General features: G+C 42.1%; 2 protein-coding genes across 6 annotated transcripts in view; both read left to right on the forward strand.

The window, feature by feature from the left end:
• Positions 1 to 23,078, forward strand: part of GPC6 (glypican 6) — a 1,170,736-nt gene that overhangs the window by 1,142,707 nt on the left and 4,951 nt on the right. For all 5 annotated transcript variants that reach the window (XM_050766550.1, XM_050766548.1, XM_050766549.1 and 2 more), the window contains 2 exons: positions 1,592 to 1,728; positions 19,037 to 19,212. In XM_050766550.1, coding sequence (XP_050622507.1) covers positions 1,592 to 1,728; positions 19,037 to 19,212 — 313 coding nt within the window. The remainder of the gene's footprint in view (positions 1 to 1,591; positions 1,729 to 19,036; positions 19,213 to 23,078) is intronic.
• Positions 22,189 to 23,078, forward strand: part of CLDN10 (claudin 10) — a 1,179,064-nt gene continuing 1,178,174 nt past the window's right edge. Inside the window, exon 1 of the mRNA XM_050766566.1 lies at positions 22,189 to 22,192. The gene's annotated coding sequence lies outside the window, so the exon portion shown is untranslated. The remainder of the gene's footprint in view (positions 22,193 to 23,078) is intronic.

Consider the following 23,078-nt stretch of genomic DNA (forward strand, 5'->3'; position numbering starts at 1 on the left):
TCAGAGCCCTCTGCCTGCATTTAGCTATTACGTCTCTTACTCTTAATCTGGAAGGACTCTTCAGCTTTGCCTTGTCTTTTATGATGGACATTGTTGATGAGTAGAGGCCAGCTGGTTTTCAGAATGCCCCCTCAGTCTCGGTTTGTCTGAGGTGTCCCCATGATTAGGTTCAGATTATGAATTTGGGGCGGCCTGAGTGACGTGTCTATCTTGGCACATCACATCAGGGGGAACACATGACCAATTTGTCCCCTTGCTTGATCACTCGGTGAAGGTGGCAACCTGCCAAATTTCCACAATGTAAAATTACTAGTTTTCCACTTGTAATTAATAAGCAACCTGTGTTACTAGGTACTTGGAGATTCCGTAAATATCCCGTTCCCCATCAAATGTTGACTCAACGCTTGTTTGCATCTGTATTTGTTTGCAAGGCCATCATAACAAAGTACCACAAACTGAGTTGCTTAAAACAGCAGACATTTACTGTCCCACAGTTCTGGGGCTGGAAGTCTGAAATCAAGGTGTCGGCCGGGCTGGTTCCTCCTGAGGGCTGGGAGGAAAGGATCCGTTCTAGGCCTCTCTCCTTGGCTTGTAAATGAGCATCTTCTTCCTGTGTCTCTTCACATTATCTTTCCTCTGTGCGTGTCTCTGTGCTCAAATTTCTCCTTTTTATAAGCACACATCATATTGAGTGAGGGGCCACCCACGTGACCTCACTTTAACTTATTTATCTCTGTAATGACCCTATCTCAAACTAAAGTCACATTCTGCGGTACCAAGGGTCAGGAACTTAACATGTTAAAGGGAGGAAAAGAATTCAATTCATAACAGATGCATTCCAGCCATCTCTGGACTTTCCCAATGTTCATTATGAAGCCAAAATGAAATTAAATTCCTCTCTCTACCCTTTCTGCAAGTGAAAAGTCAGTGTTCAGCCTGAAGACACTTAAGATGCTGGCACTAAGCTTTTCCCGGCCATCCATCCACAGGGCTGTGAATTTTACACTTACCCATATTTAGAATGACTTCTCTTTCAGTTCTAGAGATTTTTCAGAGGGTTTGGTTTATTGCTTACCATGTGTATGCTGTAAGGGCCTGTCATTTGCACTAGAGCAGAAGTACCAGCAGCTGAATTAGTGGCAATATTTATTTTTTGCAGAAACAAGGAGTCCATTGGGAAAAGTATTTTTCTCTTGGTGCATTAGTGTTGGTACAGTTGTCTGACATGCAAGCAAATGAATTCTAGAGACTATACTTGGGGTGTTCACAATAGGGACTCTCAGCAGGAGAGGGACCCAAAGCCAGGCGTGATGCTTCGTAAGTTTTTAATTCAAAGGATTGAAGGACAGAAAAGATGGAAAACAAAAAGCCAATTACCTGAGAACTGTCGGCTAGAGGAGGACTGAGGGAGAGGAAAGGAGGCTTTCCCGGGCAATAAACCCTGCAGTGTGGTGTCTGTCTCTTAAAACTGTTAAAGAGTTCCTGCTGGTCACATCACAGGTTCTATAACCTTCGCCTGTGTACGTCCTTGAGTAGAAATGGGCAAAGCCTGAGCAGAATACTCACTTGCTTTCCCTGGTTTCTTGATCAGGTCACAGACATAAAAGAGAAATTGAAGCTCTCTAAAAAGGTCTGGTCAGCGTTACCCTACACCATCTGCAAGGACGAGAGCGTGACAGCGGGCACGTCCAATGAGGAGGAATGCTGGAACGGGCACAGCAAAGCCAGGTGAGAGTGACTCGATGTGTGCATGGATGGGGGCACAGCACACCCAGCCTTGGAAGACTCTCTTGGCACAAATCTGCAGACCTGTTTATGCAAAAAGCAACAGAGGGTGGAGGGGCAAGTCATCACTTAGCAACAGCTGTTGGGAGTGACAGGTTTGATGGGCATCTGGGAGCACTTACTCTCAAGGTGCCATTAAGCGTGGAATCCTTGTTCAGAACGCCTTGCCTCTGGATGAGGACAGAGGAACGGTGGCAGATGCCAGGTTTCAGACACCCTGAGATCACAAAGAGCCCTTTTATGTTCACTTAATGGCTTTAAGATACTGAAGCTATTTTTATCCATAGTTAAATTTCCAGGGCTCTTTTGTTTTCATCACAAGTTAAACAGGAAATGAAAATTCAACTGTTTTTTTTTCACCCTAGTTGGGAAAAAAATTGAAGTATTCATTAGCAAGGTAACAGAAAATGTCTGAGGGACACTGAGAAACGGTTCTAATAGGTGACACACTTTGGGAAGTCCCATCGGAACCTCCTGACAAGAGACAGCAGTTTTCATCATCCTGCTGTGCTGACCAGTGCTGTGGGGACTTGATATGGAATTTCTGAATTTTTTGATTCAGCCCAAAAATGGGCTTGGCCTGGATTTTCATAAGGTGGAGAGGCTGGATGGGAGGACTGGTTGGAAGTTGGCAGGCAGGGCAGGACACAAGGACAGGAATCTGCCAAAGCCCTCAGCAATGGGGTTGCAGGTGGATAAAGTAGCTGGTAAATTGGACTCAAGGAATCTTTGAGGATTGACCAGTGGGTGGAGATGCTAAGAGGGGAATCTGTTCTGGGGCTTTATTGAGCAGTTTCAAGCATACGAAGCAGCTGTGATCAAAAGGAAACAAGAAGGTATGTGGTTGGTCAGGAGCAGTGGCTCACGCCTATAATCCCAACACTTTGGGAGGCCAAGGTGGGAAGATAGCTTTAGCCTAAGAGTTTGAAACCAGCCTGAGCAACATTGTGAGACCTTGTCTCTACAAAAATAAATATAATCTTTGGCTACTAATATAAAGTGCATGGCTATTACATTGAGAAGAAACTGCAAAAGTTAAGCAGGAGGTGCAAGGGAGGCGCACATTAGGTGTTTCTTACGCTGCTGAGTTGCATTTTTTAGCATCTATTGCTGTATTAGTCATCCTCATACTGCTATAAAGAACTTCCCTGAGACTGGGTAATTTATAAAGGAAAGAGGCTTGATTGACCCACAGTTCCGTATAGCTGGGGAGGCCTCAGGAAACTTACAATCATGGCAGAAGACAAAGGGGAAGCAGGCACCTTCCTCACAAGGTGGCAGGAGAGGGAAGTGCAAGTAAAGGGGGAAGAGTCCCTTATAAAAGCACCAAATCTCATGAGAACTCACTCACTATCATGAGAACAGCATGGGGGAAACCACTCCCATGATCCAAGGTCCTGTTCTCAACACGCAGGGATTATGGGGATTCCAATTGAAGATGGGAATTGGTGGGGACACACAGCCAAACCGTACCAATTGCTAATGTTGTTATTAACCATATCAGGAAGAGTTTAGCAAGGTGAAAGCAAGATACCTATGAAAAGAGCTCTCACTATTTCAAAATGCTCCAAATATCAATATCAAATCATAGATCATGAGAAGGAAATTAGTTATGATATTAACAACATGCCACTAAAAAATACTTAGCATTTTGCCAGTGTCTGGCTTTTTAGCTAGGAGACCTTTGGCCAGAAAATTCAGCTATGAATTAACAGCTTCTAGTTTGTATTTTCCCGATGACTGTAGAGAAAGACACTGTGAAGGATGGCCAGATGGCCTAATGAATAAAATGCTTGGTTTTTTTAGCTGCTCTGTTTCCCATCTGTGTTTACCTTTAAGCCTTGGCTAACATAAAGCCTGGGTTTTTTGTTTGTTTGTTTGTTTGTTTGTTTGTTTTTGAGACAGAGTCTGGCTCTGTCGCCCAGGCTGGAGTGCAGTGGCCGGATCTCAGCTCACTGCAAGCTCCGCCTCCCGGGTTTGCGCCATTCTCCTGCCTCAGCCTCCCGAGTAGCTGGGACTACAGGCGCCCGCCACCTCGCCCAGCTAGTTTTTTGTATTTTTTAGTAGAGACGGGGTTTCACTGTGTTAGCCAGGATGGTCTCGATCTCCTGACCTCGTGATCCACCCGTCTCGGCCTCCCAAAGTGCTGGGATTACAGGCTTGAGCCACCGCGCCCGGCCAAAGCCTGGGTTTTGAACTGCTACTCCCATAGATCGTCACACAGGTTGCTGATATTAGTCCATAGGCAATTTCTTACAAAAGGAAATATTTTTAAAAGGCCATGGGTGAGGTTAGGGGAAGAGACTAAACACCACCAAGAATATGAATGGGGAAGATAATGACCACTGAAGTCAGAGGTGGAGGAGATCAGGATGGTTCAGACAAGTTCCTCATTGTGCAGATGAAGAACCCAGACAGGGTAAACAATTAGTCCACTGTTAACCAATTAACAAGGGTGAAAGCTGGGAATCTCCCAAATCCTAGCCCAATATTTCTTTATGGCAACACCCTACCTCTTAAACAAACAACAGCTAAATGCTGTCCTCCCCAAGTTAGGAGAACAAATAAGACAGATCCTAAGCTCTATAAAAGCTTGAGTGGTTCTACAGCATTCATTGAGTCAGTCCACCAGGCCATCAGCAATATGATTAAGTACTGCCTGTGTCCCAGGCTCTGTGCAAGGCCCTATAGATTAAGTGCTCCAAGATGACAATGGGAGGACAAGGCAGGTGGATCACCTGAGGTCAGGAGTTCAAGACCAGCCTAGCCAACAGAGTGAAACCCCGTCTCTACTAAAGATACAAAAATTAGCCGGGTGTGGTGGCACATGCCTGTAGTCCCAGCTACTCGGGAAGCCGAGGCAGGAGAATCACTTGAACCCAGGAGGAGGAGGTTGCAGTGAGCCAAGATCGTGCCACTGCACTCCAGCCTGGGTGACAGAGTGAGACTCCAACAAGATGGCAATGGGATCAATACATGAGAAGATACAGTGACTGGGGTGAGCCCAGTGAACCTAGGAACATCAGTACCCTACTGCTAGACTGCAGGTTTAGGAAGGGACCACACTGGTAACGCCTGGATCGGTCCTCAGGAAAAAGATTTAAATTTTATCCTGAGATCAATGGGAAGCCATTGGAAGATTTTTTGCAGGTGGGGAAAATGATCAAGTTTAATGCAATGAAATCACTTGTAGGAATAGTCCAGAATTTAGTCCAATAAAATATATCTTTTATTATGCATAAGTATATTATTAAAAGAATAAGCTGTCAAATATTTGTGATTCAAATTATGTACCCATGGAACAATTACAGTTACATGGTTTCCTTTAGTTCTTTTTTTAAAATTATTCCACTAGCAGGGAATCCTAATATTATATTTTTATATACTAGCATAGTAAATAGATCACCAATGAAGACTTGCTGAATTAAATGTAATTGAAGCTTTCTTCTTATCCAAATATTAATTAATCTAGAAAAACATTGGAGAAATTTTTCACTTGAAGAAATTTACTATAGTATTTTGTAAGTGTAAGAATCCATTTATAATGCAGATAATAACATATTTTTTCACACTTTTGAATTATGAGTTTTAAGATGACAGACCTTTTTAATTGTTTAGGAATGGTTGTTAAAAAAGAAAAGAAAAGAAAAAGAAAGAAAAGTTACTCTTATAACCTATGCGAAATAAAAGAACTAGAAACTTTATTTGTAGAAAATCTGGTCAGATACAATGACTCACACCTGTAGTCCCAACACTTTGAGAAGCTGTGGCAGGAGGATCACTTGAGCTCAAGAGTTTAAGACTAGCCTGGGCAGCCTGTAATCCCAGCACTCTGGGAGACCGAGGCGGGCGAATCACGAGGTCAGGAGATCGAGACCATCCTGGCTAACATGGTGAAACCCCATCTCTACCAAAAAAAAATACAAAAAATTAGCCGGGCATGGTGGTGGGTACCTGTAGTCCCAGCTACTCGGGGGGGCTGAGGCAGGAGAATGGCATGAACCTGGGAGGCGGAGTTTGCAGTGAGCCGAGATCAAGCCACTGCACTCCAGCCTGGGTGAGAGAGCAAGACTCCGTCTCAACAAAAAAAAAGAAAGACAGACTAGCCTGGGCAACACAGTGAGACCCTGTGTCTACAGAAAATAATAGTCTGGGCATGGTGGCAGGCACCTATAATCTTAGCTACTCAGGAGGCTGAGGCAGGAGGATCACTTGAGCCCAGGAATTTGAGGTTGCAGTACACTATTATTGTGCCACTGTACTCCAACCTGAGCAACAGAGTGAAATTCTATCTCTAAAAAATAAAAATAGAAAATAAGAAGAAATAATTTTTTTAAAAAATCCATCAAGTATTAATAGATATGAAGCAGAGATGCTTATTAGAACTGATAGAGATTGTCATGCCTGAAGTTTATAAACTCAAGCCTGTGCGATAGGTCTCCAATAAACCAGACATTTCTTCCTGTCTTTCTGTTTTATCTACCAGACTCCTTCGGCCACATTTTTCTGTTTGTACACACTCATGCAGCCTTTTGTCCTATCTCACTGTTTGCTCAGGCTTGTCTTCCATCACCCTCATTTTTCCAGATTACTTTCTGAACATGCTCCATAGCTCTCTACTGTACTTCCTTGATTCAGAAACATACCTATTTCAAATTTTAACATTTCTGACATGAAAATGACTCTTACGGTAGATATTTCCATTTACTCCAGTGATTATCTTGTTTTTTAAAAAGCTGTTATTAAGTAATGGCACCAGTTGAAATTGATGACGACTTCAAATAGAACAGGATACACAGAGCGATGGCTGCTGTGGCAGGCTGCAGGGTGCAATCCGCAGTGGTGAGACTGTGGTTAAGGGTGTGTAAGCAGTGGCTCCCCTAAGGTTTGAATCCACTTTCATCCCGCAGCTCCCCCAAGTCACTCCACCCTCGCCCATCTCTGACAGATCTCTCTCTGCCTCTGTAGCTAAACAGGTCTGGAACAGGAGGTGGGGTAAGAGGAGACTCTGCCCTTTGATGGGAGGAAACTGCAGGTGTGCCCAATCACAGTGACCCTATCAGCATTTAAATCTTCATTCTGAAAACAAGAATGGGTTAAACAAAGTGGTTTAAAAGGGAGTGTCTTCCCTGCTTCCTCTTTCCTTGCCAACTTCCTGGGACAATGTGAAGATCAATGAGATAATCTCAATAAAAATAGTCTGTAGTCCTGAAACAGTGCTTCTCAAACTTTAGGGTGCAGGCTAAACTCTTGGAAATGTTATTAAAATGCAGATTCTGATTCAGTAAGTGCTATGGATTGAATGTTTTTGTCCCCCAGAAATTCATAGTTGAAATCCTCACCCCTTGTGCAATCATCTTTGGTGGTGGGGTCTTTGGGAGATAATTAGGTCTTGAGGGTGGAGCCCTCATTAATGGGATTACTAGCGTTGTAAGAGGAGACATGAGAAAGGTTCTCTCTCTCTCTCTCTCTCTCTCTCTCTCTCTCTCTCTCTCTCTGTCTCTCTCTCTCTCTCTCTGCCATGTGAGGACACAACAAGAAGGCAGCCATCAGCAAACCAGGAAGAGAGCCCTCGTCAGACACAGGATATGCCAGCACCTTGGTCCTGAACACCATGATCCCAAGAATTGTGAGAAATAAATGTGCATTGTTTAAACTGCCAGGTGCGGGATTTTTGTCATAGAAGCCCAAGCCGAGATAGTAAGTCTGGGGTAGAACCTGAGTGAGATTCAGCATTTCTAACAAGCTTTTAGGTGATGCAGTTATTGTTGGTCCAGGGACCACACTTGGAGTAGCAAGGCTTGAAGGCAGGATTGCCAGATCTAGCACATAAAGATAACAGACAACAAATGGAACACACTTATACTAAAAAAAAGGATTCATTGTTTACCTGAAATTCACATTCAATTGGCAACCATGTGTTTTATCTGGTGTTTTAGATGTCCCTATTAACATGTAAGATATTACCTTTTTCAGTCCACACCCAAGCCTCAGGGAGCATGTTGCAATTTTGGGAGTTTTTTCTTCACTGATACCCTTAATGTTTCCTTAATGGGGCTTTTCTTATAATAAAAATAACAACAGCAATATGAGTTAGGAGTTCACATGGTTCAATTGTAACATCACCCACTAATGATAGCCAGGTTATGGACAAGGTTGAAGTCTTCTCAACAATGAATTGCATAGGCTTCACATGTGCATCAGGAGAGAATTTTAAGTTAGAAATATAGCACAGCCTTCACAATACAGGATATCATCCACACAAACCTCTAGTCTTTAATAGTGTCATTTTGATGAGTGGCAAGGATGAATATTTTGCATTCTTGGTCAGTATTTGATTCAATTAGTGTCTTAGCTCAAAAAAATACCATAGATAAAATAGCCTAAACAACAGAAATGTATTTCTCATAGTTCTAGAGGCTGGGAAGTCCAAGATCAGCGTGCCAGCAGATTGGGTTCTCTTCCTAGCTTATTATAGACAATGGCCTCCTTACTGTATCTTTAGAGAGACAGAGAGAGTCCTGGTTCCTTTCTCTTATAAGGGCACTGGTATGAGAAATCATCTACCCTCATTATCTCATTCAACCCTAATTACCTCCCAAATGGCCCTACCTCCAAGTCCCATCACACTGGGGATTAGGGCTTCAACATGTGAATTTTGATGGCACACAGACATTGTTTCCAGAATCACATCCTACTTATCACAAGAGCTAATAAAGGATTTTTCTTAGAGTTCATGGCAGTGTCTGTCACTTGAGAAAGACAGCCTAGTCGTCTTCAGTGGCCAGCAGGAAAGCGAGTTTGCAAGTGTAACTTCTACTTCTTCCATTTTTCACTTACCTAAGCAACTTCTCAGGGGTAAATGTGAGAAGACACAGCAACATTCTGACTCAACTCAGACAAATAGGAACTGAAAGGAAGCTAGTAAGTTACAGAGGAAAATCAATAATAATCTAGAAGGCCAAAGGGAAAAAAATTAAAGACTCATGGTGCAGGTTACAAATCTAGGCCTCCCAAAGTTCCTGGGGTGAACTGCGAGACCCTAGGAGGACATTTGCAGTCATCAGTCATCCCTGAGAAGGTCGTTCTGGGCAGTCGGTGGCCGGAATGAGCTGTCTGTACAGAAGCTAGAAAAGAATGATTAGGTAGGAGGCAGGAAAGCATAGGCTTGGAAGGAAATAAAACTTTTATATGGTTAGCATATACAGGTTAGAACTTTGTCAGGCAGCAGCAAAAGAAAAAATAAAGCCCTAATGGTGTTCAAATAGGCCCTTACCTTTTTGCTCATAAAGAGGCAGATTCTTTTTTAGAACATAGCCGTATTAAACTGCGTCACCTCTAACTTCTTGTAGCATTGTTTTCCTTCACACAGACCCTTTTTCCAAACCCAGCGGGATTAAAAAGAAAAGGAAAGTATGGCAGACAATGAGACAGGGTAGGAAAAATGAAAGCCGGTCTGAGAGCCAAGTCCCACCGGCACACGTGTTATCTGATAGGACATAAATTATTTCAGAGTCTTCAGAGGTCTTGAGTCAGTCATTTCCAGACTCCTCCCTCTCCCACATAAAACTGGTGAAACAGCTTTCCAATGTTGCTCCTTGTAAGGCAGTGTTGAGCTGTCACTGTGTCCTTTCTTTAAAATGCTTTCTGGGAGGAGGCTATCAAGGAGCTGGCTGAGGGACAAAATTAATTGGACCCGTTGGAAACATGACTTTTGCAGGGAGCCTCTGCTGTTTTTCAAGGCACCTGATCTTGACAGAAATATTGTGTCCCCAAGGAAATCCTTCCCAAGGCCAGGAGGTAAACACAGTAAATTGTAAGAAATAGGAAAAGTAGAAAAATCTAGAAAATAGATCAGTCACTCACCACAGAGTGTGGATTGACTAACCAATGAAAACAGCAAGTCACGACTGGGTAAGTCTAAACAGATGGAAGGAGATGGGATGATGTATGATGATGGCAAATCTGTCAAAGATAGTGACTTGGCAGTCTTGAGGACAATATTGTTTTAACCTAATTCTGGAGTATGACCCAAAGCACTCTAGCTGCATTTTAAAGAACTATAAAATATCCAATATATACGAAGCCAAACACCTTGGAAAAGTGGGTGTAGTCGTTCATTCTCACACTGCTATAAAGAAATAACTGAGACTGAGTAATTTATAGAGAAAAGAGGTTTAATTGGCTCACGGTTCCACAGGCTGTATAGGAAGCATGGCTGGGAAGCCCTCAGGAAACTTACAACCATGGTGGAAGGCAAAGGGAAAGCAGGCATGTCTTACATGGCTGGAGCAGGAGGAAGAGAGGGAAGGGGGTGGAGCCACACACTTTTAAACAGCCAGCCCTCGTGAGAACTCTATCATGAGAACAGCACCAAAGGAGAAACCCACCCCCATGATCCAATCACCTTCCACCATCACCCACCTCCAACATTGGAGATTAAAATTTGACATGAGATTTGAACACAAATCCAAACCATATCAGTGGGAATTCTGTCTTAGGAAAGAACTGGCTACTGTCAAGCCAGGCGTTCTAAAATGCCCACTTCCCTTCTTCAGACACGCTTGAAGAGAGAGGACCCCATAAAGACTTCCTGACTGTCCTGGCAGGGAGGAAGCTGTGTGAACCTCTTGCAAATGGGAAAAAAAAAATGTTAGGCAGAGCTGGCCGCAAATAGGAAGAAGGGAGCATGTTGCTTGTTCACAACTCGTCATTCCTGAAAACTGGCTCATGGGTCTTTTTTTGCTTTCTGCTCTGTAGTTTGCAAACTGCAGGTCTACTAAGAAAGAATGGGTTGGGGGAGTTCCTGCCAATGAATTAAGAGGCCAAGTCAAAGAATTTCGCTCCTGCTTACTACTGCAACCAAAGAGCTATGTGTTCTCCAAAAGTATCCCCAGACCATTTCCTGCCTCACATTCTCCAACTGGAAAAGAGCCACAGCAAATTCTTCTTCTGAACAGGAATTCAGGCTTTAAAACTTCAGATTCTGCTACTGTCAGCCACTCATAAGAAATTAATTTGGCAATTTGGGGAGCCATGTTAACAACTTAATTTTCATAAAAGTACATTAAAATTGCATAGCAAATAATTATATAAAATAGCTAAACGACTTGTCCATGGTCACACTGCTGGGTCCCAGAGAGATCACAGGTGACCCGGTCATACATAGCCCTTAGGCGATGAACCATATCTCGATGTCAGATCTCATGAAGTCCCTAGTGCCTCAGACAACCCTAGCTTAACGGTCTTCAAGAATTTATAAATATAGTTAAAGCAGAAGGTCACAGTTTGCGTTGAATAATCCAACTTTCCATCCAAGAAAAATGTAAAGGAAAAAAAGTAATTCTTATTAAGAACTTTAGTATAGTTATAACTAAAACTTGAATTTTTAACATTGTGGTGAAATATACCAAACATAAAAACATAAACCATTGTACCATGGATAGTTTTGTGGCATTAAGTGCAGTCACGTGGTTGTGCAACCATCACCACCATCCATCCACAGAACATTTTTATCTTCATAAACTGAAACTCTGTACCTATTAAACATAAATTCCCTCCCCTCTACCTCAGGCCCTGCTGACCACCATTCTATTTTCTGTCTCTTTGAATTTGCCTATTCCAGGTACCTCATATAAGTAGAATCATAAAATATTTGTCCTTTGTGACTGTCTTATTTCACTTACTATAATGTCCTCAAGGGTCATCTATGTGGTATCACATGTCAGAATGTTTTTCCTTTTTAAGGCTGAATTATATTTCCACTGTATGTGTATACCACATTTTATTTCTCCATTCATCCATAAATGGACACCTTTCACCTTTTGGTTATTATGAATAATGGTACTGTGAACAGAGGTATACAAATATCTGCTCAAGTCCTTGCCTTTCATTCTTTGGGATATCCCAAAGATATCTGTATACTTCTCTTCACAGTACCATTATTCATATATATAATAATGAGATTGAAAGCCAATATGTCTGAGAAGGCACTAGCAAGGAAGGTTAGCCTGGTGGTGTCATGACTCCAAGTAGCAGCTGTAATAATAATATATTTATTATTCATATATATAATAATGGTACTATGAACATTGGTTCTTGGTACTTTGGGTGTATATATATGCGATTGCTGGATCGTATGGTAATTCTCTTTTTTTTTCTTTTTGAAACAGAGTTTAGCTCTTGTTGCCCAGGCTGGAGTACAATGGCCGCAGTCTTGGCTCACCACAACCTCCGCTTCCCAGGTTCAAGCAATTCCCCTGTCTCAGCCTCCTGAGTAGCTGGGATTACAGGCATGTGCCACCAGGCCCAGCTAATTTGATATTTTTAGTAGAGACGAGGTTTCTCCATGTTGGTCAGGCTGGTCTCAAACTCCCAACCTCAGGTGATCCACCCTCCTCAGCCTCCCAAAGTGCTGGGATTATAGGCATGAGCCACCACGCCCGGCCCTGTTTTTAATTTTTGGAGGAACTGCTATACTATTTCCTACAGCAACTACACCATTTCACATTCCCAAGAGCAGTGCATAGGGTTCCAATTTCTCCACACCTTTACCAACACTTGTTATTTTTTTGTTTGTTTATTTTAAATTATAGTCATCCTAATATGTGGGAAGTTTAAAACTTAGATTTTTAAGAAATCTTCTAGAAGAGGTTGCTTGTACCATAGGCTTTCAGTCCCTTATTTGAGACCCTTGAAACCACATGTGTTTCAGAATCCACAACTTTTTAGATTTCAGAAAAAGACCATAGTGAATATGTTATATATTACATCATGCTTCCAGTGGGGTCTGGGGCTGCAATCCACAATCAAACATATTAGTATTTCTGCAGCAAAATGTATTAAAATTCACACTAAGTGAGATTCATGAGGACTATAATTCACCTTGTTTCAGATGAGATGAAGTTTTGCTAAAAAGCAGATGGAGGAAAATTTGGGGGGTCTTGAATTTTGGCACTGCACATAGGGATTTACATCTATTTAGATGAGTAAAACTCTTAAACTTGCTTAACATTAATGAATAGGTAGCTTAGAATTTGAAATTGCTATAAAGATGTGTATTGAGTGGAGCTCATTTGTGAGTACTGAAATTGCTTTCACTTTACCCTTCTCATTGTGCCTTGAGGCAGTAACAGTCAGGGGAAGAACTGTGCACCAGAGAAGCCCAGGCCGGCACCCAAGCTCCCCATTTCTCCCCATTCCTGCCTTAGCTCCTACCTGGATTCATGACACCCCCACTAACCACCACCGGGCTAACCTTCCTTGCTAGTGCCTCACTTCTCAGACCTACTGGCTTTCACATTTCATTACATCTTGAGAGTCATGTGACCTATTCCCCCAATATGCAGTGCCTTACATCAAAACAGCTGCTAGCATTAACGTGATGATGAGAAATACTAAGCACATGCACATATCAACAGGGTCTTTCTGGAAGCATTGGTTAAACTGTCAGGAGTGATGTCGAATGTTCAGAATAGCGGAGGCTGTGGTTGGCTGCTGGGAAACTTCTGCGGGGATGGTTGTGTTTAGTATCTCTCAGATGACAAGAACTGTCAACTCTACCCACAGGACTGGATGTATCAACCCTCTCATCCCCCAAATTTCCATAGGACTCTTCCACCCTAATCAGTTGTAATGTTTGAATGTAGTCAAGGACACCGACATTTATGATATGCAGTGAGATGCAAAGAAAAATAATTCTGTAAAATTCAAAGATTTAGTTCCTCGCCATACTCTTGCAGAACAGAAGGCAACCCAAATGAGGAAGCTGTGCTTGGCTGTTCATGGATGCCACCCACTTGCCCAGGGCAGGCTGCATTGGCAAACCATGACATCCCTGCTCAAGTCTCCAGGTTGTCCTCACTTCTGGCTTCTCCCAAGGCTGGATCCACCAGGTAAACATGCATCCATAGCCTTGGAACCTGGGCTCTCTGTGCCAAGATTCTCCTTCTATGTCGCCCAGGGATATGATGGTGCAAAAACAGGATGCTGTCATGTCAAAAAGCTGTGCAAAAATCCAATAGAAGGAATAACATTGTGGGCTCAAAGAGGTGTCTGTTCTTGCAGGACAGGAGTGTAATGTAAGGAAACCAAATGTGAGAGGCAAGAAATAAATGGGCTCTGAGGTCCTCATGCTGAGTGGGGCTTTCACAGACCCTTTGGGTCGCACAATGGACATCTATAGATTTAGATTCAGGACTTACCTCTGGAGTGACCAAATGACCATTTTTATTTTCAGCTGTTTTAGGTTTAAGTTTTCACAGTGTCTCCAAAGTCACCCTTTGAATACACCAAAAGGAGAAAAGGCTCTTGAGGACATGGATGCACTGTTACTTGTTTTTATTGTAAGCAGCTGAACATCAGTGGGCACAGTTAGAGGCTGGGTTTACTTGGCAGTCTCTTATTGTTCCTGGATGTTCAGACTCCCAGGGGTAGCATTCCCAAGTAAGCTATTGCAGTGAGCTCCTGATAAATGAGTCTCGGCTAACCATGCAGTGCACACAGCATCTGAAAGAAACAAAGCTCGCCTCTGACTCAGCATAGGTACAGCTGCAACAGTCATTTCCCAAAATGGAGAGGAGCAACACCAGAATCGACCATCACCTCTCAGCTCTGCTGTCAGCAAAAGATGGGCTGCACCTGCTATTGTTTATTCCAATAGGCTGTAACAATTAGGTAGAGCTCACGGATCCTAGCTCATATAATTGCCTGTCAGTAATAGTCAATCCAATGTCATATTTTATTTTTTTATCTTTTTTTTATTATTATTATACTTTAAGTTCTAGGGTACATGTGCATAATGTGCAGGTTTGTTACATATGTATACTTGTGCCATGTTGCTGTGCTGCACCCATCAACTCGTCAGCACCCATCAACTCGTCATTTACATCAGGTATAACTCCCAATGCAATCCCTCCCCCCTCCCCCCTCCCCCCTCCCCATGATAGCCCTGGTGTGTGATGTTCCCCTTCCTGAGTCCAAGTGATCTCATTGTTCAGTACCCACCTATGAGTGAAAACATGCGGTGTTTGGTTTTCTGTTCTTGTGATAGTTTGCTAAGAATGATGGTTTCCAGCTGCATCCATGTCCCTACAAAGGACACAAACTCATCCTTTTTTATGGCTGCATAGTATTCCATGGTGTATATGTGCCACATTTTCTTAATCCAATCTGTCACTGATGGACATTTGGGTTGATTCCAAGTCTTTGCTATTGTGAATAGTGCCGCAACAAAATACGTGTGCATGTGTCTTTATAGCAGCATGATTTATAATCCTTTGGGTATATACCCAGGAATGGGATGGCTGGGTCATATGGTACATCTAGTTCTAGATCCTTGAGGAATCGCCATACTGTTTTCCATAATGGTTGAACTAGTTTACAATCCCACCAACAGTGTAAAAGTGTTCCTATTTCTCCACATCCTCTCCAGCACCTGTTTCCTGACTTTTTAATGATTGCCATTCTAACTGGTGTGAGATGGTATCTCATTGTGGTTTTGATTTGCATTTCTCTGATGGCCAGTGATGATGAGCATTTTTTCATGTGTCTGTTGGCTGTATGAATGTCTTCTTTTGAGAAATGTCTGTTCATATCCTTTGCCCACTTTTTGATGGGGTTGTTTTTTTCTTGTAAATTTGTTTGAGTTCTTTGTAGGTCCTGGATATTAGCCCTCTGTCAGATGAGTAGATTGCAAACATTTTCTCCCATTCTGTAGGTTGCCTGTTCACTCTGATGGTAGTTTCTTTTGCTGTGCAGAAGCTCTTTAGTTTAATGAGATCCCATTTGTCAATTTTGGCTTTTGCTGCCATTGCTTTTGGTGTTTTAGACATGAAGTCTTTGCCCATGCCTATGTCCTGAATGGTACTACCTAGGTTTTCCTCTAGGGTTTTTATGGTATTAGGTCTAACATTTAAGGCTCTAATCCATCTTGAATTAATTTTCGTATAAGGAGTAAGGAAAGGATCCAGTTTCAGCTTTCTACTTATGGCTAGCCAATGGCATATTTTAGAAATTACATCAGGAAAACAGTCTCAGGAACAAACAGGAATTTATTTACATACCAAATATATTAAAACGCAGGACGGAAGTTATGCTTTATAGCAAAAGAAAGAGATATGAGTCCACGGCTTTTAAAATTTTCTATGAGGCCATTTTTTAGAGCAGTAAATAGTTGGAACTTCATGGAAAAGAATTTACAATGCACTCCATGTGTTTTATTATTTAGTGAGCATTGTGAAGTCGATTTTGTTCAAGATATGGATGAAGACATGGAGCTTATTCTTGGGACCTCTGATTTAAAATGAGTAAACCATTTCATATACAAATACATCAAGCGTAAGATTCAATACCTGAAAAACAGCTTAAATACCAAAGTTTCTCTGTGTAGTTCTTCTTTTGGAGGTTGATGGATAGAGCCTTTGGTTTCCAGACTTGGAAAATCACTTGCAGGAAGGGAAGAATTTCAAGCACATGGATATTATACAAGAATATGTAAATAGGAATAACAAAATAGAGGAAAAGATGCTTTTTGAGCTTTCAAGCCACAACAGTTGAGCGAGTAAAAGAATAACAGTAATGCCAATTAGGTAGGGCTGTCCTGGGCCTGTAGAGGGCCAGAGGTGGATGTCCTGATTCCCCGTCAGACCCAGTCTTCATCCCTCCACTGTGGCCCTGGTCCTGGAGGACCTCTACAAGCTGTATCATCTGGGCTCCCTTGCCCACCAGCTTCCAATTGGTTCAGCCAATGAGAGGCAGCAGCTGGAGGTCAAGAGGAGGGACTACAGGGGTCAGGGCCTCCTCCCCCGGCCCCCTATCAGGGGATAGATCTTGGTTTGGCTGTTGCCGTGTCATTGGGTGCCTCTCTGTGGGATCAGTTCTTGTTCATTCCACCAACTTCTTCCCCTTATCCCCCGGGGCCCCCTCTCCTGTGGCCAGCCCTGGGGAGCGTCACCTCTCTGGGCTGGTTTCCTTTAACTTGTTCAACCTTTATAAGTAGCCTCTTCTTTAAACTCTCTTTGTCACCCCTTTGAGTGTGCCATCTGTTTCTTACCAGGACACAGACAAACATAGCACCTTAGTAGGAATTAGGAAAAAGCACCCAGATGGGTGCATGGGGGTTCATTATGTTATTGTCTCTACTTTTATATGTATTGAAGTTTTCTAAAATAAAAAGAGTACCAAAAAGAAAAGAAAAAGGCACCCCTTTTGGTGGATGGTGCCCTGCAGGGGTGTAGCTTAGCTGTGGTCTGGATTGCAGCACCAACTCACTCCTGCAGCTTCGAGGGGTGAGTTTGTGCAGCGCACGAAATGCCCAACCAAACCTGGCAGCCTGACAAAAGGGTGGGCAGATCCCTGAAAGCTGGGAAATATCTTGAAGAGAAAGTGAGGATAGGCCTGGGTCTTTAAGGGTATTTGGGACTTAAATGGGAAATTTCACTATGCAAGGAAAACCTGTAGGACAGCAAAGCATAGGATGGCTACAGGGAGTCAACTCTATAAGACAAGGAGTGTCCCTGGAGAGAGTATGAGAAAGTGGAAGTGGGTGGAGACCCTTTGATTGCTGAGCTATAACATGTGAATTCTAGTTGATGATCCTCCAGGCAGTTTGGGGCAGGGTTTGGGCACTGGGGCTCCAGAGCTAGACTGGGTGTAAGTCATGGTTTTGGCAGCTATTAGCTCTGTGACTTTGCACATTTGCTTATTCTCACTAAGCCTCAGTTTTCTGTTTGATAAAACAAGGATAAAATACTCCCCATCTCCTAGACTTGCTGTTGGGCTGAATTTAAAGATGTGTGTCAAATGTTTACTGCAGTGCCTGGTAGTTATTGAACATTAGCTACCATCCTCAAAAGTTTTTAAAGAGAAGAGTGATATGATGAAAGCAATATTTCTTAAAAATCACACAGCATGTGCAGGATGCTCTAGAGAGGAAAGAAGAGTGTGGGGGTTCACTTGGAGGCTGCAGGGGGTGTCTCTCCAGTGAGAGAAATGGGAAATGGGAAAATAGAAGCAGGTATAAGCAGCTCTGTGAGAAGAAGAGGAAGAGGACTGGAAGATGGACAGATGGTGGGAGTAAGCAGTCACAGAGGGCCCCAAGTGCATTTCCAAGATCTTTAGCCTCCACTTATATAAATACCCCTAGGCAGTTTCAGCAGCTCACATTGAAGGACTGACAATTTTGACATTTTGATACAAGTGAAAGAAAAGTGAAACTCGGAATCATTTGATGATTTTACCCTTCTGTTTTACTGAACATTGGTAAATCTACCTAATTAAACCCAAGATTCTACTACAAAATAAAAACCCTAACAGACACCTCAATCATTCCAGTAACCACTGCTGACTTCTGAAATGTCCCCAAAGCAGGTTTTTCATATCCAGAATTTCTTCTGATTAAGATCTGAGGTAGTGCCTCTGCAGTTAAGAATGGGCATCCCCACAGAAAACTCTCTCGGATCATACGTAATTTATAAGCCCCGTTCTGACTACCAACATTAGCAGAACTGAGGAAGCTATCGAATCCTTGACCTAAGCTAACATTTGGGATGGAGGGAGGAAAGAGTCATTAATGTGAAGTAGTGGTGATGTGGCTTGGCTCTCTCCCCTCCCAAATCCCATCTTGAATTTAGTTCCACAATCTGCAGGTGTCGTGGGAGGGAAATGGTGGGAGGTAATTGAATCGTGGAGGTAATTGAATCATGGGGGCTGTTACCCCAGGCTGCTGCTCTCATGATAGTGAGTTCTCACAAGATCTGATTGTTTTATAAGGGGCTTTTCCCCCTTTTGCTTGGCACTTCTCTTGCCTGCCACCACGTAAGATGTGCCTTTGCTCCTCCTCTACCTTCCACCATGATTATGAGGTTTCTCCAGCTATGTGGAACTGTGAGTCTATTAAACCTCATTTTCTTTCTAAATTACCCAGTCTCATGTATGTATGTTTCAGTGTGAGAACAGACTAATACAAGTGGTTTCTCATAGGTCCCCAGTTTCGCATTTATTTGTAGGCAAACCTACCTAAGAATTCAGTGCCATTTAAAAAAACGAGTCTGAGGCTATTTTAGCCACATCTTCGTCTGAAAAAACTGTATTCCGTGTTTTCACTATCATTTTTTTCCAGGAACCAGATCCAGTTTTTGCCAGGTGTCTTGGCCGACTGTCAGAGACAGTCATCTGGTTTTGCATGGCAGCATCTGGTTTTGTGGTTTCTGTGGCATCTCTCTGAGCTGTTCTCTCCCTCTCTGCCTTGCAGATACTTGCCTGAGATCATGAATGATGGGCTCACCAACCAGATCAACAATCCCGAGGTGGACGTGGACATCACTCGGCCCGACACGTTCATCAGACAGCAGATTATGGCTCTCCGTGTGATGACCAACAAACTGAAAAACGCCTACAATGGCAATGATGTCAATTTCCAGGACACAAGTAAGAAAATCCTTCCCAGCACCAGAAACTTCCAGAGTAAAAAATGGTTTTAGAAGACAACGCCCTGACTTTCTTCAAGAGCAATATGCCCTTTTAATTTTTTCTCAATCTTCCGCAGGCTGTGATGCTTCTTATAGTGTTTTGGACAGAGAGCTCTGATCCACAAAACATAGGATACGAATAAAATCATAAATTCCACAACACAAGTAATAATTGCAATGGATTACGTTCAGCCATACCAAAGCTGAAATTGAGTTTCATCTACCAGTTGATTCATTAATGACAAAACAGCAAAGTAATTTTTCACTTTCTCCTGTCCTCATCAGTATTCGCATCTGACCCAAACTTCTGCCCTATTCCCACCAAAAGAAGAAAGCTCAGCAGATTGCTTAGACAAGCCTGAGCTAGAATCCCTCATTCTTTATTAATCAGAGTCTCTACAAATTACTCTACTTCTTGAGTCTCAGGTTCCTCTTCTATAGAATGGGAAGCATCCCTGCTTCAGAGCTTTTAGAAGCCTTATTTGAGGAGCTATGATAGTGTCTGGCGGGTAGTGAGCAGGTTCAGCTACATCATTTCCCTCTCTATCCAACTATGCACACACACAACCCATAGACATTTGTATCTGAAATACTGAGAGAAATTGTAAAATTCTAGTGCAATATTACACATGACTATTTCATTAAGGATCAAAGAAGCATCAAAAATGATTTGGAAGACTATTAAGTGAACATTGACATGAAACTATACATGGGTTTTGTCTGAGTGGTTTCAAGATGAATAACTACAAAAAAAATTTTTCTGTCATTGTTGTTTGTTGCTTTTTAAAAATATTACCCTTACAAAGAGAGTTCCCAGGACAAGGATTCTTGAACATAAGATGTGAAGTTGCCAGTGATTCTGTAATTTGGTTACTGAATCATAAGATGATGCTTGTGTGCTTGAATTAATGAGATAGAAAGGAATAAGTTATAGATAGAAGACCTCAAGTCATATCAGTCATAGTCATCAGCTTACCAAGTTATCCCCTGCAGAAAATTTTTGTGCTTCATTCCGTTTTAAAGAACTCAAAAAAATAATTTTCTAAACACAGAATAATTACCAACCCAATGGACGTTATTGCTGTAAAATTCCTCAAAATAATCCCATTATCTCTCCTCCTTTTACTAAACCCTTCCTTTCCTCTTCAGAAGAGAACATTACACAGGTTTTAGCCATTGTTGTTTCACCCTTATTAGCACCTCTCATTTTATCCATTGTCTTCTCCATTAAATAAAATGCTCTATTATCTAGAGAGTGGCTATTGAAATGAATAATTCAAGATACATAAGAATTAGTTGGCTTGGGTTTGTTGCTTCTCACTCCTCTCTGACCTAAAGAGGTTATACACATATCAAGCTGCAAAGCTCAGGGAATGGCCAGGAGGCAGAGCTCTTACTCCATTTCCCCTCAAAAGAAAGTAAAATCAACAATTAAGAGGATCCCTGAGTTCTAACCCAAGCACCAAATGTGGCCCCTCTATTTTAGGCTAGTGTCTGTCATACAAACCATTATCGCATTTTATAACCATCAGCATCCTTATTGCTTTGGACATTTTTTTAAGTTATTCATCCCATCCCTTAATATTTACATTCGTGATTCCTTTTCAGAGATGGGACCATTATTTTTTCCAGCCAAAATCAATTGTCATATTTGCTTCCCACATTTTTTAATATTCTAAATCATTGTAATAATATCTCTGTAAAGGTTGTATTACTTCTTGTTCATGACACCAGTGTTCAGAACAATTCCCTTAGCAATTCTGATAGCTCTTAATTTAATTAACGGGAATTTTCCCCCTTGTAAAGGCCACTAAAGATAAATCAGAGAAAATGTTAAAAACCTAGTATAGTGTATTGAAGTGATCTTATCTGGTATTTAGATGTCCCATTAAAAAAGGAAACTGTGCTCGTTTCTCTCATTGTATCTTTCTCATTCAAGAGGACATTAGAAGAGTCCCTACATTGCCCCAGCTTTACTTAAGTAGCATCCAGCAGCTAAAGCTGGCCCTGGTTTGTCAGGAGCAGCTCAACAGGGCATCACCATTTCAGACTAGCAGGGAGGAGTTTAGGGATATTGGTTGGAAATCATTGAGCAAGTGAGAGAAATAGCTAATGTCCTCACAAAGCTTCCAGTTTCCTGAGCCCTTCCAGGAACATGATTTCTCATAACAGATAGATGTTATTACTATCATTTTTACAGGGGAGGAAATAAAGCCTCAATAAGTCTAACTGGCTTACCCTGTGCTTTTAAATAACAACTGTCAGGGTACATTCCAGGTCTCCTGTGCTGTAGGAACCATGTTTTTTCCATCTGGCAGCACTGGGTTTGGTGTCCTCGAGCACTCTTCACACATTCTCTCCAAGGTCAACGTTGTCATCTGTATTTGTTTAGGTGAGGAAACTGCAAAAGTTGAGTAACTGCCCAAAGCACATTTATTTATTCAGCAAGTATTTGTTGAGCACTTGCTGTATGCCAGGGGCCACTGAAGGCTTTAGAGGTACAGAAATGAACAGGATTTACCAAATCTCTACCCTCTCAAAGATTGTGTCTTTAGTTGACATTCTTGAGGAGATAAACAGTAAGCAAGTGAACAGGCACATAAATAATACATCTCCAAGCGGTAATAAGTACTTTCATAAAGCTAGTAATCAGCAGCCTGATCTGGGCCAGGTTTGAGTGACAGGGTTTGCCAAATAAGAAGGAATCAAGCCCGTGAGAAGTGGGAATAGGGAAGAAAGCAAGTTGGGCGGGAAGGGACGATGCCACCCTGGGTCGACATACTCTGGGGGTACCTGGGCCTTGGTTTCAAGCAGAGAATGGCCAACTGTTTCTGTCAAGGGCCATATATTAAATCTGTTAATCTTTGAGGGCCACATCATCTCTGCCAGCACAACCCCACACTGCTGGTCTAACGTGATAATACATATGTGAATGGGGGGAGTTGGATTGTAATAAAATTTCATATATGGACACTGAAATGAGAATTTCACATACACTTTTTACATGTCATAAAATATTATTCTTCACTTGATTTTCTTCAAACACTTGAAACTATACAAACCACCAGGTACACTGGAACATGCCTACAGTCCCAGCTACTTGGGAGGCTAAGGCAGGAAGGTCACTTAGGCCCAGGAGTTTGGGGCTGCAGTGAGTTATGGGCAACATAACTGGGCCTGGGCAACAGAGCCAGACCCTATCATAGATAGATAGATAGATAGATAGATAGATAGATAGATAGATAGATAGATAGATAGATAGATGATAGATAGGTAGGTAGGTAGGTAGGTAGGTAGGTAGGTAGATAGATAGATAGATAGATAGATAGATAGATAGATAGATAGATAGATAGACTTTATGGATATCTATAAAATATATTTTTTATGTAAATAAACCATTTTGGAGTTATGGACCATACAAAAGCAAGCAGCAGGTCATAGTTTGTCAACTCCTGGTTTAAGGGGAGAAGCTGGCTGGGACGGAGTCCATCCTTGCTCACAAGAGAACACAGGTGGGGAAAAGGTGGCCAAAAGTTATATTTATAGAGACCTCTCACCACTATTGCTGCTGCTCCTCTCATTTCCTCTGTGTAGAACTTGTTTTCCTCTTCTATATTTTTCTTCTAAAATCCATTAAAAAGCATGGTATCTTCCTAGAGCAATGACTCTGCATATAAAAACAGCAAAGAATGGAGTTTCTTAAACTTAAGTACTGGCCAGAAGAAATGTCTTTCTAAGGCCAACATGGTAGGTGTGGCCTCCCCTTGAGTCTGGGGTTCACACATTCCTTGGGTTGCATAACTCGGGTATCAATTGTAACTGTTC

Source organism: Macaca thibetana, chromosome 17 (genome assembly GCF_024542745.1).
Source record: "Macaca thibetana thibetana isolate TM-01 chromosome 17, ASM2454274v1, whole genome shotgun sequence".
In the NCBI taxonomy this organism is placed as follows: Eukaryota; Metazoa; Chordata; class Mammalia; order Primates; family Cercopithecidae; genus Macaca; species Macaca thibetana.